We start from the raw sequence: 18,880 nt of genomic DNA, 5'->3' as shown, positions 1-18,880 counted from the left end.
GGATTTGTAGTTTTGATACTAGATACTCCTGTTTTCCTCCCGTTTTCTTTCTCCAGACTTTCACCTCTGGGGACCCAGCGAGGTTTTTCCAGGCAAAACAACGAAGTAGGTAACCCTAGCCATTCCCTGGTTTCTCACTGTGACCCATTTAAGCATTCTCTCACCCGAACATCCCTAATTAAAAATTAGGTAAGTCTGACCCTGGCCGGGTGGCTTCAGTTGGTTGGAGCATCATCCCCTGAGCTAAAAAGTTGCGGGTTCGATTGTGGGCAGGACACATACCTGGGTTGCCAGGGCGACCCATCGATGTTTCTCTCTCTGTGTCTCTCTCTCCCTTCCTCTCCTAATATAATTAATAAAAAACATATCCTCCGGTAAGGATTTTTTAAAAATGCTCCAACCAACTCAAGCATCAGATAGCCAGAGTTCAAGTCTTTTACTCACCATGTTATTTTGGCAAAGTTATTTATCCTTACTCAGTTACAATATGGAAATTGTAATAACAGTGTCTACTTCATATGGAGATAAGAATACTACTTACCTTATAAGGTTGTACTGACATTTAATAGAGTTAATATGGAAAGGGCTTAAAACAATATTATGTACAGAGTGGGTGCAATGTGTTATCTCTGAGTATTGGGTGGACAAGAAAGGCCTTTCTGAAGAGGGGACTTTAGAGGGGAAAACTAGGGAGAATATGCTGTTTTTTGTTGAAAAAACTTCCAAGTGAGCAAAAGATACTACTGTTGTTTGACTTTTTAAAAAAAATTACAGTCCTTTTTGGAAAGCTGGCAATTCACTTTTCATCTCTGAGCCTCAGTAACTGGGAATGAATCTTACCCAAAATACCCTCTCCGAATTGGGACGGAGGACAAATAAAGTGCTTGAAAAGAAGGTGTCACCAGCATCATTGGTTCCCTTGCTGGTAAGTTAGTGAACAGGTAGGTAATGAAAGCAGATGGTATCCCATTTTAGTGATACCATTTTAGTGAAAATAGGTGGTACTGTTCACATTGCCAAACTGGCACTAAGATGCTCCATTCTGCAGACCCACCTTATTCAATGAACCTCACTGTTGAAATCCAGAGCAGAGAGAGGGAAGCATCCCTGAATGTGGGCAAGGTCTTAGAAGAGGTAATAGTTTTTTACAGAGCTGGTGTGCAGAGCTTGCTGACTGGAAAATGCTATTAATCTTCCTTGCACAAAGCAGGAGGTGTAGGCTCATGGTTCTGCCATATACGTGAGTTAGTCATTTTAATTTCTCTGGGCCTTGATTTCCATTATAAAAATAGATCTCAAACCGAAGGACTTGTATGCATGCATATAAGCATAACTAATGGACATAAGACACTGGCGGGTAAGGGAGGGTAGGGGTTTGTCAAGGGCGGGGGGGGGTAAAAAATAAATAAATAAAAATAAAAATAAATAAAAATAGATCTCAAAAGTTCCTTGCAGCTCTTTCTGAAATGTGATTTCTAGTCTAAAAGCATAGGTTCCACAATTAAAACTGGTTGCTCTTTCGCCCACAAACCTCTTCCAATTTTTGTTTGCGCACAACTCCACCATGTCACCTTGAAATGGATCTAGCCAAAAGACATAGGGATGTCAAAGCCTTCTGCAGCTCTGAGCAAAATCTCCATGTAGATGCACATGGGCATAAGGCAGAGCCAACCTGGCCTTGGTTTTCTTTGCTGAAGGAAATCAGAATGACTGACTTTTCCTAAACTCCTCTTAGGCAGACAGTCAGTGGAGATTTTCCCGTTAATATGAGCAGTCACAAAGACTCCAGATGTTTGAAATAGGGTGTTTGAACAGTGAGGAGAGCTCGGACCTCACATTCCATTTTGTCAATAAATTTTCATAATGGTTTCAAGTAGCTAGAAGATTTACCAAGTTGGCTTTTCACCTGTACCATCGAATCCTCACAGCTGCTCCCTCTGGGAGGTAGGAATTACTATTCCCCGTTGTAGGGATGAGGGAACTAGGGCTCAGAGCGGGTAATGAACTTGCCGAATGTCAGGGTTAGATGGTTAGTGCTGGAGCCTGGATTTGAACCCAAGTGTGTCTTTCTTCTTCCCACTAAACTACCATAGCTGTACTTAAGGAGCTCCTTTTGTTGTTGTTGGCTGTTTCCTACGCTACAACTGGCCTCAACCCTCCTAAGTGGTTTCGAGATTCTCTAAAACATAGACATAGGTGAGCCACCTATCCATTTTGAGGAAAGCCACAGAGAACTGATGGTTATGGAGACCAGAGATAAGGCAGATGAATACTTCCCATTCAGGACTGGTGTTTAGAGTTGGTTTATAGCTAGGAAGAACATTACTCTTTACGGAGGACCAGCTCTGCACCAGCGGCTGGGCACTGACCCCTTTAAATACATTAGCTCATGTATTCCCCATCATAACCTCGTGATTATGAAATCTTAGCTCCATCCTACAGGAGCGACACCAAGGCCCAGAGAAAAGTATAGATACCCAAGGATAGATACTCTCGTGGACGGACTTTCTATTCCTTGCACTTTTTACAAAGGTACCTAGTTGTTTGTTTTTGTTTAATCTCTCTCTCTAGTTCGATTGTAAACTCCAGCGGGGGCAGGACCTTGTTTGGTTCTCCATAGTGCCTTGCCATGGTTATTATACACGCTAATTCTGGAGTGAGTCAGCCGTTTAAAGGCGGTAAAACTTGAACTGGCCTAAAGGCTGCGCAGGGAGATTTCTCACTCGGGAAAGCATCCTTAACTCTCCCTTTCAGAAACCATTTCCTTTTTTTCTTCCTACCGAGAGGTCATTTATTAGGAGTCTTTTATTTATAAGGAGTAAAATTAAGAAGTCAAATTAGCTTAAGAAAAAAAAAACTTTTCGCTCACATAAATGAAATGTTCAAAGAGGTAATTTTGGCTTCAGGCATGGCTGGATCCAGGCTCGCTCCATCTCCTGGCCCTCTTAATTCCTGTGTTGGCTTCATTCACAGGCGGCTCTCTTAAGCAACTCTGGGCTTCCATCTTCATATCTCACCCAGAAACCATTTCCAACAGCCGCTGGAACTGAAAATATCCCAGCCCTTCTAGGATAACCCACAATCAAGTCACCCACGTGGCCTCCAGCATTTCTCTTGTAAGTCCTTTCCAAGCAGCCCTGGTTTTCTGACTCCGCAGGCAGGTTAAGATCCCAAGAACAGCCCTAATTGGTGCCCCGGAAATGAATCGCCTACATCCCAGCCCCGAGGACCCCGCCCCGCCCCCTTTAAGGGCGACCCCTGGGGGCTGGACCCTGCAAGTGGGGCGGGGGGGAGCAGTTGGCTGCCTCGCTTTTACGGGTCTGGGACTGAGTGACGGCCTAAGCCCCGCCCACTTTGGGGCGGAGCCACAGCTCGGGACTGGCCTAAGCCGCTGCAGGTAATGCGGTCTGGGCTGGGGGGGTCACAGGAAGATCCTGGGGCGGGGGCGGCCTCATCCTTTAGGGGAGTGGAAGTGGGCCCGGGCCGGGTGGGGGAGGGCCTCCTCCCGGTCTGGCCTGGGCACATGGATGGAAAGGGACCGGCCTGTTCTCCCCCGACCCTGTCTCCTCTCCCCTGTCATTGCCACGCGGGGACGAGGCTGGAGATATCCCCGCCCACACGAAGTTTATCCCACTGAGCTTTTGGGCTTTGGGGACAGCAGGCAGTGGCTTACGGCCAAGGTTGGGTTTATCCATTCATCTCCCAGCAATCTCATCCACTTTCTTCATTCGCTCATCCTTCAATTCTACTCCATGCCGGACCCGTAGGTAGGTTTTCTGAAGGCATTCGACAGGCCCAGCTCTCTTGGAATTTAGACTAGAATCTAGTCTAGAGACGTTTTCGTAGGTAATTACATTCACGGTGATCCCTGCAATGATGGTGGTTTAATAGATACCTTCAGAAGGAGAAGGAAGTAATTTGAGGATGGTAAGTGGAAAGCAGCAAATCAATGAAGATTTTACTGAACAGGGTTCATTCCAACAGGGTTGTGGAGGTTACCTAGGAGTTTGCTGGTTGAAAGGAGGGGAAGGAACATTTCAGGTAAGGGAAACAGCAGGAGATGCAAGTTATGAAAGGGCTTGTCATGTTAGAGGAACAACAAATATAGCAAGAACAACTCAATATAGCAAGAAACTGGGGTGAGTTTCTGGGAAAAAAGTTTGATATCAGAAACCTTTGAATGTGATGATGAGGCTAGGATTTATTCTAGAGTTCAGTATTTTTACAAAGGTACCTAGTTGTTTGTTTTTGTTTAATCTCTCTCTCTAGTTCGATTGTAAATGCCTTTGAAAATGTTTTTATCTTTTGATAAACAAAGCTTGACCTCTGAAAATTTATTTTGATATATGCCTCTTCTGCATGAAAATTACAGACACTGAAAACTGTAGCCAAAACACTCCTGTCATTGTGTTTAGAAAGTTGTGTTTATATTTTCCTCTCAAATATACCTTGCTATCAAAAGGTTGGTAAGGCTTATTCAAATTCATCAGATCCTAGAAATTGGTACATCAACAGGAAAGGTTTTAAAGAGGGAAGTGACCTAATTCTGTGTTTTAGGTAGAAGATAATCATAAATTTCTAAAAAGTGCCTTTCTTTCTTGTATGTAGAACACCATGAAGCAGCTGCCAGTCTTGGAGCCTGGAGACAAGCCCAGGAAAGCAACATGGTCTGTAAGGAAGGATGCAGACAGAGGAAAACATAAGTTTTTGTTTCATTTATATGTGGTTTACTAACATATTTAAACATCTACTGAAAAGGGTAGAGATAAAACTGTGGGCAGATTCTGGTAATTAGCCTCAAACCATTTGAGAAGGTCTTCAGAGGAAAGGTAGTGGGGCAATAATTATCAGAGCAGATGTTGATTTTATTAAAATCCACTTACCAGGAAGAGGAAGGCCCTGGCCATCTGGCATCCTCAGCTTCAACCCTGTATCTTGCCCCCCAAGCTGTGACTTGTTTTTAAGATATTCAGGGAATCGGCTTTGGATTTAACTGGCTTCCCTGTTTCTTGGTTGCATACTCAATCAACCCTTCATTCAATAACTGACACTGGCCTGACAGGGGCAGCTGCTGTGTAGGTGCTGGACATACAAAGGTGAATAGTCTCACTGTAGCGGGGGCTAACAGACGAAGCAGGTGATGGTGATGGAATGTGACCTGTGCTGAAGCAGGGACCATAGAAGGCTGTAGAGATGGATAGGGCAGAGCTTCTGTAGGACCTTGTAAGAGAGTCTTCAATCTGGCTTCCCTGTGTCCACTCTTGCCCTCTACACAACATAAATCTGACGGTGGCATTCCCTAGTTTAAATCCCTTTTGTGCCTCCCCATTGGTCTTAGGATCAAAACCAGAGTCCTTAAAATGGCCCACCGGGCCCTGCATGATCTGCCCCTGCCTGTCTTTCCGACCTCAAATCCCTGTGCTCATCCTCTGTTCTCTTTCTCTTCCTTAACATACCTTGCCCTGTCCCACTCAGCAACTGTATGTGCTGGTCGCTGTACCTGGATCACTCTTTCCCTCCATCTTTCGTGCCTCTCTTTGTCCAACTAACTTCTACCCATACATCAGATTTCAGTTCAAATGGTGCTTCTTCAGGAAGCCTTCCCTGACTACCTACCTCCCTTACCTCCTTACAGGGTAAGGTGCCCCTATGATATGTTCTAATACTGTCTACCCTGTACTCCTTTATAGTGCAATTGAAATGAAACAGATATTTGTGAACTTGTCTGTTTAATGTTTCTCTTCTCAGCTAGTCTTTAAGGGCTGTGAAGGCATGGACCTTTTGTTGTCTTATTCACCATGTGTCTGATGGCTAAGTTATTAACCTTACCGAAGCCTTGGTCCTCAGTTATAAAACTCAAATGATGATGATAACAGTACTTACTGTCCTCAAAGGGGTTTTGTGCAGATTGAGTGCAACTGGGGTTGTAATGAAGTTAGCAGCATGCAGGGTACGTTGTTAGTAATTACTCAGGTGTAATGGGATCTGTGAATCTGAACATCAGACCAGAGATCTGGGAAAGAAATAAAGATTTTGGAAATCACTGATGAATATATAGATAGGTGGTAACTGAAGTCGTCCATACAGGTAAAATGGATCAGGTAAGCAAACATAGACTGAAAAGACAATCCAAGGGTACTGAGAGTTAGAAGGCTGGTGGGAAAGGAGTCAGAGAAGAAGTCAGAAAGAGCCCCGGAAAAGTGGGTAGAGAACCAAAAAGGAGGAGAGTGGAGTAGCTAGGTAAGGAGAAGGTACAAGAAGAAAGAAGGAGCCAAAGAGGTCAGATAAGACAGGGCCTCAAAAATAGCTACAGGATTGTCTTTTCCAAGCAGGAAGTTTTCCAACCAGTATGATTTCTCAATCATAATTCAGAATAACTTTAAAGAGTAGAATAACTGGATCCTGTATTTGACTTTCCAAAGTCCTAGCTTTGGCTTCCATCAGCTCTGAAAATCAGTAGACTCTGGTGACTATTACTTGAGAGCAGGAAGCAGCACTGTCTAGTGGCAAGAGTGCCGGGGCTGTAGGTTCCTGTGTGATTGCACATAGAGCTCTAGCCACCATGTACCGAGTCCTTCCCTGCACTGTTACAAGACTTCATCTTACTCTTCACAGGTAAGAACTATTGCTGTCGTTTTACAAATAAGGAAATTTCGGTTCAGGAAGGTTAAGTGGCTTCCAAAAGATCACACATCTAGAAAGCGCCTGAACTTGGACTTGAACTAGGTCTGTCTGAATTCACAGACTAAGCTCAGAACTACCATCCTGTGCTCGGACGCACCACTGAACATCTCTGGGTGTCAGTTTATCCACCAGATGGGGACAGTTACTACCCCAGTGCATCACCATTAGGTTAATGTGAGATGAAAGTAATAACAAAATTGGAAAGTCAGAGGTCATGTGCAAGTGGAAATGCTGCTTTGCTGGACACAGTTTAAAGTGTTCTGTGTCTGTATAAGACTCTCATTCTTATGAATATTTCATGAGGAATAGGAAGAACACACTGCTGCACTTATTCTCTGCTCAGGCCTCCTGAATGCATCCCTCCTTTGGCAGGTACACGTTGACCCCCGCTGGAGACAGCCCATGTGCTCGGGTTGGCCACAGCTGCTCGTATTTCCCCCCCGTTGGTGATGCCAAGAGAGGGAAGGTCTTCATTGTTGGGGGAGCAAATCCAAACAGGAGCTTCTCCGATGTGCACACCATGGACCTGGGTAAGACCAGCAGCGGCAGAGCATGTGCCTGTAGCCAGAGAGCAGGGCTTTGTGGTGCTGGCCGGGACCAGAGCATTCCTAGGAACACCAGTTCAGAATACACAGCAGGGTTTTCCTCTAAGAAAATGAACATTACTGAGAGGTCCTTAAGGTCTCAGCAGAGCACCCAACCAGTACATGTTTTGGGAGAAAGTCTGTATGGAGCCCTGGACATCCAGCCGTTCATTTATCAACTATTTCTCCGGGAGACATTGATGACTCCACTCCCTCTTCCATCCACATATGCAATTAATCACTAAGTCCTAAATAGTTCTCTCTTCATCCATGTCTGTCCATTTCCACTACCACTGTAGTCCAAGAATTGTCATCTCAACTAGATTACCACAGCCTCCTCTCTGGTCTCCCTGCTTCCAAGTTTAGCCCCATCTACAGTGCATTTTCCATACTTAGCCAGAGAGTATTGTCTAAAATACAAATCTGACTGTGTCACTGCTGCATGTCAAGCCTTTCCCAACTTTATTTCATGGCTTTCCCAAATCCCCATTTGCTACACTAAGTGTCCTTTGGATTCTTGAACACATCTTGAATTCTGGTCTCTAAACCTTTGCATGTATTATTATTCTCTCTGCTTGGGGGGCTCTTCCCTTTCTCATCACCTGGCTACTATGCATCTTTCAGATTTCTGATATTGTGATTTATAAGAAATACATATTTAGTCTTTGCCCATAGTTTTGGCTCACAGCTCCCCAAACCCCTGGAACTTCCAAAGTATTGAGAGTGATAAAGGCGTCTTTTGTTATAGTAATGAGGTGACTTTGGGAAAGTACCTAAGGATGTGGGCTGGTCACCAGGACACCTAAGCTGGTGATTAGAGGGTTGGAACTTTCAGTAATACTCTCCCCACCTCCAGGGAGGAGAGAAGAGCTGGTGGTTGAATCAATTGCTGGTGGCCAGTGATTTAATCAGCCATGACTATGTAATAAAACCCCAAAAGGAGAGGGTTCTGAGAGAGAGAGAGCATCCAGGGTGGTGAACACATGGAGATGTGGGGAGAGTGGCGCACCTAGAGAGGGCGTGGAAGCACCACCTTCGCTCCCGTATACCTTGCCCTATGCATCTCTTCCGTCTGGCTGTTCCTGAGTTAAATATTCTTTTACAGTAAACTGGTGATCAAGCAACATGTTTCTCTGAGTTCTGTGACCCAGGGCTTGCAAATTAATTAACCCTAAGGAGAGGGGGTCATGGGAAACTTTGAAATATAACCAGTCAGTCAGAAGTACAGGTAACAACCAGAGATGGGGGCAGGGTTAAGGGCTGAAAGTTCCAACCCTCTAATCATAGAGTTGGTTTCCTTGGCAACCAGTCTCATCCTTAGAGGCTTTTCATAAAGTCACCACCCTAACAAGCTCAGGTGTGATTGACCGGGACTTGTTGCATAAGACACCTTTACTGGGAAGTTCCAAGGGTTTTAGGAGCTCTGTGCCTAGAAGTGATGAAGGTCAAATATATATATATTTCTGAATATAAATCACAATGTCACAACCACCCTCTATATTTTCATAGTATCTTGTACTTTCCCATCCTTATCTTCCTTATCTCGTGGGTTTGTTTCTCATCTGTCTTCCCCACAAGAGTATAAGCTCCTTGGAAACAAGAAACATGGCTATATTGCTCATCATTGTATCCCCAGCCACTAACAATAGCACCTGGCACAGAGTAGGTGCTTTATAAGTATTTGAATGGAGGGATGGACGGATAAACAAATAGTAACTACTATGTACTATACACAATGGCAGGAGAAAACTGGTGACTCATACATGTTTTGTTAGGTGCATGTACCATTGCTGTTATTGTTTTAATCTGAGTTGTTTGCCAACCAAATGTGCAGAAGCCTACATATAAAAATTGAAATGGTTTGGCTTCTTTTGATAATTTTAGAAGATCTGACATCTGTAGGCCTATGTGTCTACATGGCAACAATTATTTGGAGCTGACTGCCACCTATCGATGGGGCTCTCAGGCTCCAATTTGCCACATTCCCTCCACTCCTGTGTAGGTATTTGAATTTCTACAGCCTGCACCAGAATCTAAGGTAAATCAAATCTCTTCTAGCCCTCAAGAAGCTCACTGTCTAGTTCAGTTAGATGGTTGTTGTCACCTCTTACTAACTTTGAGACTCTGGCTAATCTGTCTAAACCAGCTGGGTTTCAGTATCCTGTAAAATGATTCACTTACGGTTGTAATGATCCAATAAGATAGGCCTGTGAAAGTCCTATGTAAATGGTTTACTAGCAAAAATAACTAATGGGTTAGGTATTATTATTCTGTGAACTTGTTTTAGCCAGAAATAATTCAGTTGTGAGTCGCAGACACTCTTTTAAACCAATAAAGAGAGGAATCCAAGGGTTGGAAATACAGCCTCATCTCAGGAGAGAGAGGAAGCAGGAATTGGAGATCTGTAAAAACAAAACAAAACAAAAAACACCTACTTTCTTTCTCACTCTCTTTGGGGAGATCTCCTTTATGTAGATATTTCATTCTTCTCTCCTCCATACTTTGGCTTTCTCTGCCTGTCCACACATGGTAGAAGATGGCCACCCAAGTCCAGGAATTTGTTTGAATTCTGGACTCTTGGGAGAGAGTATCTGATTGGCCTATTTGGGATCAAGTGGCTACCTTTGACCCAATCAGCTAAGGCTAGAAAGTCAAGGTGTTGTAGTACAAACCGGTTCTGGGGTCAACCCCTGTGGTTGGGAAAATGGGGACAGTTTCCATAGAAAAGGGTTTGTGGATAGTCCCTGAAGTGTCTAATACAGAACTCTTTGGAGTTTGACCACATTCCCTTTAAGTAATCTGATGGTTGTTCATTTATGCTTTTGACTGTTTTCTCTTCCCTCCCCTACCCTAAGTTTGCCAAGCAATCTAAACAGTTGGCAGCCCCAATCTAGAAACTGGGTGAAATGTTTTCTAGAAACACACCAGTGGGACTTAGCCATCTCGGAGGGCCTCTTGCCCCGGTATGAGCATGCCAGCTTCGTTCCCTCTTGCACACCTCACAGCATCTGGGTGTTTGGAGGTGCCAACCAGTCAGGAAATCGAAATTGCCTACAAGTTCTGAATCCTGGTAAGTAGCCAAAGGTTACTTTATTTACCTAAATAAATAAATAAAATTTCAGTTCATTTCCTGTAGCAAATCCCATTTGGATTGCACTGAATTATCCATCGAACTTTGCTGACCTCAGAGAAAACAGGAATTTTAACTTCTAGGAGAATCTGAAAATAGCAGAATTGCATTTTGTTTTCCTAGTAACATATTCAGTTATCAGCTTCTTAAAAGCCAAAGCTGGAAGAGACTTCAGAGAACAGCTATGCCAGGGGGCACCCCAGGTCCAGGGGAAGTGGCTTTCCTAAAGTCTCTAGGGAGTCTGAGCCAGGCTAGAACCTGTTACCTAGTTCAGGGTGGTGATTGTGCTCCCCAGCGGACATTTGGCTATATCTGGAAACATTTTTGGTTATCCCAGCTTGGGAAGGTTGGAGGGCAGTTTGCTACTGGCATCTACTGGGTAGAGACCGGAGATGCTGCTATTTATCCCATAATGCGCAGGACAGCGCCCCACAATAATGAATTATCTTGTCTAAAATGCCAACAGTGCCTGACCTAGATCCTCCTAGTATATTTTGTTGGCCAAAAAGTGCAGAGTTCCTGCTAGTCTCACTGGCAGTTTCACCAGAGAGGGGGCAATTTAGGAACATCATTACTGAGCAGGTGTGGCTGAACCACCCATGAGAGATGGACTTATCTTTTTGTCAGTTAAAATAGTGTGTTGTTTTCTCTTTATGCATATCCTATATAATAAAAGCCTAATATGCAGATCAACCAAATGGTGGAACAATTGGTTGCTATGACATGCACTGACCACCAAGGGGCAGACACTCAACGCAAGAGCTGCCCCCAGCCCACATGCCCCAGGCCAGCCAAGGCAGGTGCCAGCGGGGGTCCCCCAATTGCCCCACTGGTCGCCCCGCAGAGGGAGATGACTGGTGGCGGCAGCAGTGGGGTGATCAGGGGGCGGGGCCAGCCAGCGAGTGGGCAGGCGCCACCCCCAATCGCCCCACCAGGCCTCGTGGGATGCGACTGGCAGCAGTGACAGCACGGGGTGGGGGTGGGGGTGGGGGGGTTGGTGAGTGGGCGGTGCCAGGCTGGCCAAGGCGGGTGCCAGCGGGGGCTTTCAATCACCCCGCTGGTCACCCCACAAATCGGCCCTGATCGCCGGCCAATCCTAGGGACCCTACCAGTGCACGAATTTTGTACACCGGACCTCTAGTAATTTATATTCATTGTAAAACATTTGAAAAGTGTAAGTGGACAAACACTATCCACAATCCTATGACATTAAGGCTATTAACATTTCTGTGTATTTCCTTTCTGTCTTTTGTCTGCATTTTTATAAGCCTGAGATCATACTATTTTCACCACTACACTATTGTACTTTTTTCTTTTTAATTTCATAATTACTTACATAAATGATGTCCTACTAACAACAGTGCTTTGTTAACATCAGTTTTAATGGCTGCATAACACTCCATTTTATGACAATACAATAATTCTCCTGTTATTTAACATCTAGGTTTTCAGGTTCTTGCCATTATAAATAACAGAGCAGTGAACCTCTTTGTTCAGAAGACATTGACTGTATTTCAAATTACTGTCTTAGAATTGATGCCCAGAAATGAAAAATTTTTTAAAAAGCAAAACATTGTGAACTTTAAGGCTTTTGATATGAGCTACCCAATTGCTCTCCAGAAAGATTTTTTTGAACTTATCTCCAGCTGTGTTTAATAGTGCTGTTTTACTCCTGGCACTGCATTTGTCATTTTAAACACTGCTAATTTAATTAGGCAAAAACATCTTGTATCTGATTGTTTAAATACTCATTTTGGTAATTACTAGTAACTTGGACATTTTTTCACATGACAGTCAACTCTTGCCCAGTCCCTCTATCAACAATAGACTTATTTGCACAATAGTTGGTCTTCTTTGTCACTTTGGGATATTAATAGTTCCTACCTTGTTGAGTTTGGCAAGGATTTAAATTAACTCAATATCTGGCACAAGGTTAACGCTCAATAATGGTTGTTGTGGTTAATGTAGCTATAGTTTGGCAGATGGAAATCCGTCTAGAACCCTGGCATTTTGATTTTAAATGATGGCATCTGTTTAAATAAAGTGCACTGAGAATTTGGAATGCCTCTGTCAAAGGAGTTAGATTTTTCCACTAGATCCTTTTTCTCTCCTAGAAAGCATAGTTTGACACGGTGCCCAAGAAATGTGAAAAATGAAAGTGAATCATTAGTTGCTTTTGTTGCTAAGACAAGTCTGTCAGATGGCTTAGAACTCCCTTGTGATTATGTGTGCTGCTGTTTGACTTGGCAGCAACACCATCCCAGGGCCTTCTGACTCTGGAGGTTGTGGGCCTTCTAACTCCCCCTAAGACCCAAAAGCTCCCCAAGCTCTGTAGCTCTAGAGACACTTTCATTTGGCTTGCGATATAGGCGGAGACTCGTTTGGTCTCCAGGTTCATGTCTGAGTCCCACACATATTACAAATGCGTCATGGGTCACTTTGTATATTGAACGAAGACTTTTACAAAAGGCACAGAATTTGCCAGGCAAGAAATAACTCCTGGTGTGTTATGGTAGAACGAGTGTGGGAGTCTTGACAGATCTGAGTTCACACCTTTACTCGGCTACTCACAAGCCCTGTGACCTGAGGAAAGGATTTAAGAGCTTCAGTTCCCTCATCTGCAAAGTGGAGATTCTTCCTGTCCACCTCCCATGGTTGAGTGAGTTTAGTGGGGATGGCAGAGTGCTCAAGGCAACGATTCTGCACACAAAGAAGGTGCTCAATTAATGCATTGATTTCTATAAAATTCATGCATCATTCTAAAAAGAAATAAGCTTCTATATACTTACCCAGGTGATAAAATTTTATTCTCAAGTCAGAAGAGTGGAAAATACTTAGATCTTAGTGTTATCGAAACAGAATTGGAATCCCAACTCAATCATTTACTAGCCATGTCACCTTTAAATGAGTGACTTCATCTATCTCTGCTCAATTCCCTTATCTGTAAAATGGAAAACTAATGCTTAGTTAGCACTTATTATTTAGTAGGGACTAATTACTAGTAAAAACACTGTAGCCATAAAAACACTTCATTTTTCTTTTTTTTCTTTCTTATTGTCTACTTTCTTTTAATGGAGATGTATATATATGTCTTGGGAAATTTGGCACATTTGGTTTCTAGAATCTGGTGGGAATGACTTTTGGCAGATGATAGGTTCCTCTGAATGGCATAGGGCAGGAGTCAGCAGGGTGGAAGAGGGTTCAAAGAGGATGTTTGAAGGCCTCCAAAAACAAGTCGACCTCATTCTTACTTGTAATTGTGACTTTTCAGTCTTGGAGATTTGGATTTATCTGGGCAAATTCTAAGAATTGCCCCTTACCTGTCCTTGACTTTGGTGGCATGAGATCATTGCCTTGACCTGCACTGCTCCCCTTGGGGATTGGGGTTTGAAAGGTGATGCTGCCCAGCCCAAGTCAAGGTCAGAGGCCCCTCAGTCTGGTTATTTTAGGTGCTTTCATTCTCTTTGGACCAGAAACCAGGACTTGGACCACGCCAGAGGTGACCACCCCCCCACCGTCCCCACGAACATTCCACACATCGTCGGCAGCCATTGGAAACCAGCTGTATGTCTTTGGGGGCGGAGAGAGAGGCACCCAGCCCGTGCAGGATGTGAAGCTTCATGTGTTTGACGCAAGTATGGACGGGTGGGCCACACAGGGCTGCCACTTTCCTGGTCCACAGTTGACCTGATGTGGGAAGCAGAGGTTAGAAAATGACATCCATGCCCTAGCTGGTTTGGCTGAGTGCATAGAGCATCAGCCTGAAGACTGAAAGGTCCTGGGTTCGATTCCAGTCAAGGGCACATGCCCGGTTGTGGGCTTAACGCCCAGTAGGGGTTGTGCAGGAGGCAGCAGATCAATGATTCTCTCTCATCTTTGATGTTTTTGTCTCTCTTTCCTCTCTCCCTTCCTCTCTGAGATCAATAAAAATGTATTAAAAAGAAAATGACATCCTGGCCCTAGCCGGTTTGGCTCAGTAGATAGAGCATCGGCCTGCAGACCAAAGGGTCCCCGGGTTGATTCCGGTCAAGGGTTGCAGGTTCCTCCCCGGCCTGAGCCCTGGTCGGGGCATGTGCAGAAGGCAACAATTGATGTGTTTCTCTCACATTGATATTTCTCTCTGTCTTTCCCTCTCTTCCACTCTTTCTAAAAATCAATGGAGCCCTAACCGGTTTGGCTCAGTGGATAGAGCGTCGGCCTGCGGACTCAAGGGTCCCAGGTTCGATTCTGATCAAGGGCATGTACCTTGGTTGCGGGCACATCCCCAGTAGGGGGTGTGCAGGAGGCAGCTGATCAATGTTTCTCTCTCATTGACATTTTTAACTCTCTATCCCTCTCCCTTCCTCTCTGTAAAAAATCAATAAAATATATTTTAAAAAAATAAAAATCAATGGAAAATATTCTTGGATGAGAATTAAAAAAAAGAAAAGAAAATGACATCCTGACTGTCTCACTTCTAGACTTCTTTTTTTTAAAATATATTTTATTGATTTTTTTTTTTTCTTTTTTTACAGAGAGGAAGGGAGAGGGATAAAGAGTTAAAAACGTCAATGAGAGAGAAACATTGATCAGCTGCCTCCTGCACACCCCCTACTGGGGATGTGCCCGCAATCAAGGTACATGCCCTTGACCGGAATGGAACCTGGGACCTTTCAGTCCGCAGGCAGATGCTCTATCCACTGAGCCAAACCGGTTAGGTAGACTTCTTCAGTATAACCCTTAACTGATACCTTCTTCCCACAGAAAATTTGCATTTAAAAAGGTATAAATGGTCAATTTAAAAAATTGGAACAGTATAGTTTATGAAGTAAAAAGATAAAAGTTCCTCCATTAGCCTTTCTTTGTCACTCCCCAGACAGAGGTAAACCCTGTTGGCAGTTTCAGACTTTCCCTATGCATTTGTAAATCATATATATAAGTATATATAAACATGTATGAATTTTCAAATTATTAAAAACACACACATGGAATCAAATTACAAATACTGTTCTGCAGCTTACATTTGCAGGGACAAGGGTAGATCTTAGTGGTTAAAAGCATGAACTTTGAAGCCACATGACCTGGACTCAACCAGATGGAGGTCTTTTTAAATTGAAACCTGGGAATGATTTCCTAATGCCCAGTAGAAAGGGCAGGCATGTCCAGCCCTAGAAGTAGCCAAGCAGAGGCTGCACGGCTGTGGAGAGAGGGAGACCTGGATTGGGTTGATGGGTCAGAGTGAATGACTCCAAGGTCATGTTCTGCTTGGAGCGTCTCTGCTTGCTGGGTGTATTTCTTGTGTTCTTGCTTCATAGCTTTGTCATCTGATATCAATGAATTTACTTTTCTAGACACTCTGACCTGGTCACAGCCAGAGACACTTGGAAAACCTCCATCCCCCCGGCATGGTCATGTGATGGTGGCAGCAGGGACGAAGCTCTTCATCCATGGAGGCTTGGCAGGGGACAGATTCTATGATGATCTTCATTGCATTGATATAAGTAAGTAGGGTGGAGGGCATGGGAGCTTGTCTGCTTAAAGTTAAATAAAATGTGCTTTGATAGAAGATAGCCTTAATCCTAGATGTGGGTAATCTTTACTAGTCTGTCAAATGTGGCCTGAATACTACTACTAAATAACAATAAAAGCAATTACATCTGAGCTTTTGCTATGTGGCTAGCTATTAATGATCTCATCCTTCCAACAATCCTGTTCTTTCAGTAAAATTCCTTATACTTTGTGTTCCCCAACTGGATTTCTTTCAGGCATTAGTCATTAACCCCAGGCCCATGAGAGGCATCGACAACTTCTAGAGCAGTGGTTCTCAACCTTTTGGCCCTTTAAATACAGTTCCTCATGTTGTGACCCAACCATAAAATTATTTTCCTTGCTACTTCATAACTGTAATGTTGCTACTGTTATGAATCGTAATGTAAATATCTGATCTGCAGGATGGTCTTAGGCGACCCCTGTGAAAGGGTCGTTCGACCGCCAAAGGGGTCGCGACCCACAGGTTGAGAACCACTGTTCTAGAGTGTGTCTGGAGGCGGGTGACCGGAACTGTCATGCTAACTAGTTAAAAACACGCGGAAGAGAAAAGTTAGGGAGAACATGAGAATAATCTTAAAGTGTCTGAAGGGCTGACGTGCCCTAGAAAGCCTGGACTCCTTCTGGGTCATTCTTTCAGACTGCGAGCTCCTTAGAACAGGGACTTGGTCTCTCTTGTTCCCCATTGTATTCGTAGCACTTAGCTCAGTGTCCTGGTGATGAGTGCTTATCCGAGGATCACCGCTTGGCAGCCGCTATTAAAGGATAGATGAAATAAAGAAAGAAAAAAGAAAAAGAAAAGGATAGATGGACGAACAAATGAACATGTTCTGGGTTGGTCCAGACTACAGAAATTGGAACAGTGGCCAGAAGGCATGAGAACTGCTGTGCAGAGTGTCCATCTACCTTGCCAAACAATGGGTTCTCTGGTTTGGTGACATCTGAGGCCAGGTGACACTGGCTGGGATTCCTGCATTGACTAGAATTTTGTCAGAACTGGGTGATTCTCCCTTCCAACTCTGGACCCCTGTCTTGAATTGACAGATGGAAAATATCTTCATAGAAGTGTTTCTTGCAGGCAGTCAAAAGAGGTTTAAATACTTACTTTTAAAAAGAAAGTCCTTATCTCTTGTGTGGAGAAACTACTTCCTGGCTCTTTTTCCTACTTTCCTAACCAGGTGGATCTCTAACCCCAAAATCCAGTGAGTCCCAGCCTCATTTAAATGCTTGTTTGAAAAGATGGAGAAATAGTTTGGAAGGCAGAAAGTTACAGTATAGAGAACACAGGGTTTGGAGTCTGACGGGAGCACAATTCTAGCTCTGCCATGTGCTCGCTTTGGGATCTCTGACAAGTCTCTTTTCCTCTCTAATCCTGTTTTGTTATCTGTGAGAAAGGGGGTGGGCAGAAGCAATAGCAATTTCATAGGGCCTTTATGAGCATTAAGCAAGCAAGATATTTAAAGTGTCTGGCTAGTACTTGGCAAAGTTGCTTTCTAAAGAACTGTTAGTATTTACTAGTAAAACATGCACGCACATGTAACCTCACCTACTTCTGGGTTCCAAGATACCTAAAGGTGATAGTCACCAAAGGTGACCTCAGTGTGCTCTGAAGACCACCTATGTCAGAATCATCTGGAATGCTCATTGAAACTGCAGATTAAGTCCCCTTCCTGGAGACCCAAACCAGATTTCAAACTCCCCCCAAGTAATTTTTATGCACACTAACCTTGGTGTATCGCCTCTCAGCGCTCCTAGGCAGTGACGTTCAGTGACTGGTTTGTGCACTGTAGGAGTCTGATAAGTTTGAAAGCACATTGCAGGCTATGGAGTGCCCACTTTCTTTCTCTTGGCAGGTGACATGAAGTGGCAGAAACTAAGTCCCACTGGGGCAGCTCCCACAGGCTGTGCTGCCCACTCAGCTGTGGCTGTGGGGAAACACCTGTATGTCTTCGGAGGGATGACTCCTACAGGAGCACTGGACACAATGTACCAATATCACACAGGTAAGTAGGTGTACCCTGGGGGTCTTTATAAAATTTTTTATCGATTGAATTTTTAGAGAGAGAGGAAGGGGGAGAGAGAAGGAAACATTGATTTGTTGTTCCTTATTTATGCTTTATGCATTCATTGGTTGAGTCTTACATGTGACCTGACCAGGGATGGAACCCACAACTTTGGCGTATCAGGGTGATGCTCCAACCAACTGAGCTATGTGGCCAGAGCCATGGGTCTTTATAAACAAACTAGAGGCCTGATGCACAGCCCTGGCTTTGTCCGGAAGGTCATTCGGCTGTCTGGTCTAATTAGCCTATTATACTTTTATTATTATAGATGTGACTATTTTTTTAAAAGTACCACAGTGCGTTGGTTTCTGTTTGGTCCCTCCACATCTAAATCCAAGGGAATGAAAACCGAACTTTTAGGGAATGACTTCATCAAAGCAGTAACACTACCATTAATATTTGTTGTTCATTTCCTTTTTTTTGGTTCCTAACATAGAGAAGCAGCATTGGACCTTACTTAAATTTGATACTTCTCTACCCCGGGGACGATTGGACCATTGCATGTGTGTCATTCCATGGCCAGTGATGTGCACTTCTGAGGAAGATCCAAATCCTGTCACTCTGAACTGTGATGCTGAGAAAGGGAACTCCGCTGACAAAGGAGTGACCCAAGATGGTGACTCACATGAGGAAAGTCAGACTGACTCACTGCTCTGTTTTGTGTTTGGTGGGATGAATACCGAAGGGGAAATCTATGACGATTGTATTGTAACTGTAGTTGACTAATAAAACCCACCATTTTTGATACTTTTAAATGTCAGTTACTCTCAGAAAAGTGAAACCTAAGCTGTTTTATAACTCCAAAATATTTTGACTATATAACCCTCTTGCTCTACTCTGGTAGGTGAGGAAATGAACTGGATAGCCCAGTGCAAAAACCTCAGTCACATAAA

General features: G+C 43.9%; 1 protein-coding gene across 6 annotated transcripts; it reads left to right on the top strand.

Moving 5' to 3' along the window:
• Positions 1 to 4: 4 nt before the first annotated feature.
• On the top strand, positions 5 to 18,734 carry RABEPK (Rab9 effector protein with kelch motifs). Of its 6 annotated transcripts, XM_070430687.1 has the most exons (11): positions 5 to 105; positions 775 to 925; positions 2,974 to 3,116; positions 3,985 to 4,041; positions 4,609 to 4,667; positions 7,057 to 7,214; positions 10,186 to 10,338; positions 13,872 to 14,033; positions 15,729 to 15,878; positions 17,778 to 17,927; positions 18,424 to 18,734. In XM_070430687.1, exons 5-11 carry the CDS (start codon positions 4,615 to 4,617, stop codon positions 18,711 to 18,713), a joined length of 1,116 nt encoding a protein of 371 aa, XP_070286788.1. In that variant the 5' UTR covers positions 5 to 105; positions 775 to 925; positions 2,974 to 3,116; positions 3,985 to 4,041; positions 4,609 to 4,614; the 3' UTR covers positions 18,714 to 18,734. The 6 variants fall into 6 exon arrangements, with proteins under 6 accessions (XP_070286788.1, XP_070286792.1, XP_070286789.1 ...); XM_070430691.1 differs by lacking the exon at positions 3,985 to 4,041; XM_070430688.1 differs by lacking the exons at positions 5 to 105; positions 775 to 925; positions 2,974 to 3,116 and adding an exon at positions 3,365 to 3,397.
• The last annotated feature ends 146 nt before the right edge of the window (positions 18,735 to 18,880 follow it).

Source organism: Myotis yumanensis, unplaced genomic scaffold (assembly GCF_028538775.1).
Source record: "Myotis yumanensis isolate MYYU_CA2020_CCGP unplaced genomic scaffold, mMyoYum1.0.hap1 SCAF_12, whole genome shotgun sequence".
NCBI lineage: Eukaryota > Metazoa > Chordata > Mammalia > Chiroptera > Vespertilionidae > Myotis > Myotis yumanensis.
Note: the sequence above shows the minus strand (reverse complement) of the source record. Positions and strands in the feature narration are given on the sequence as shown.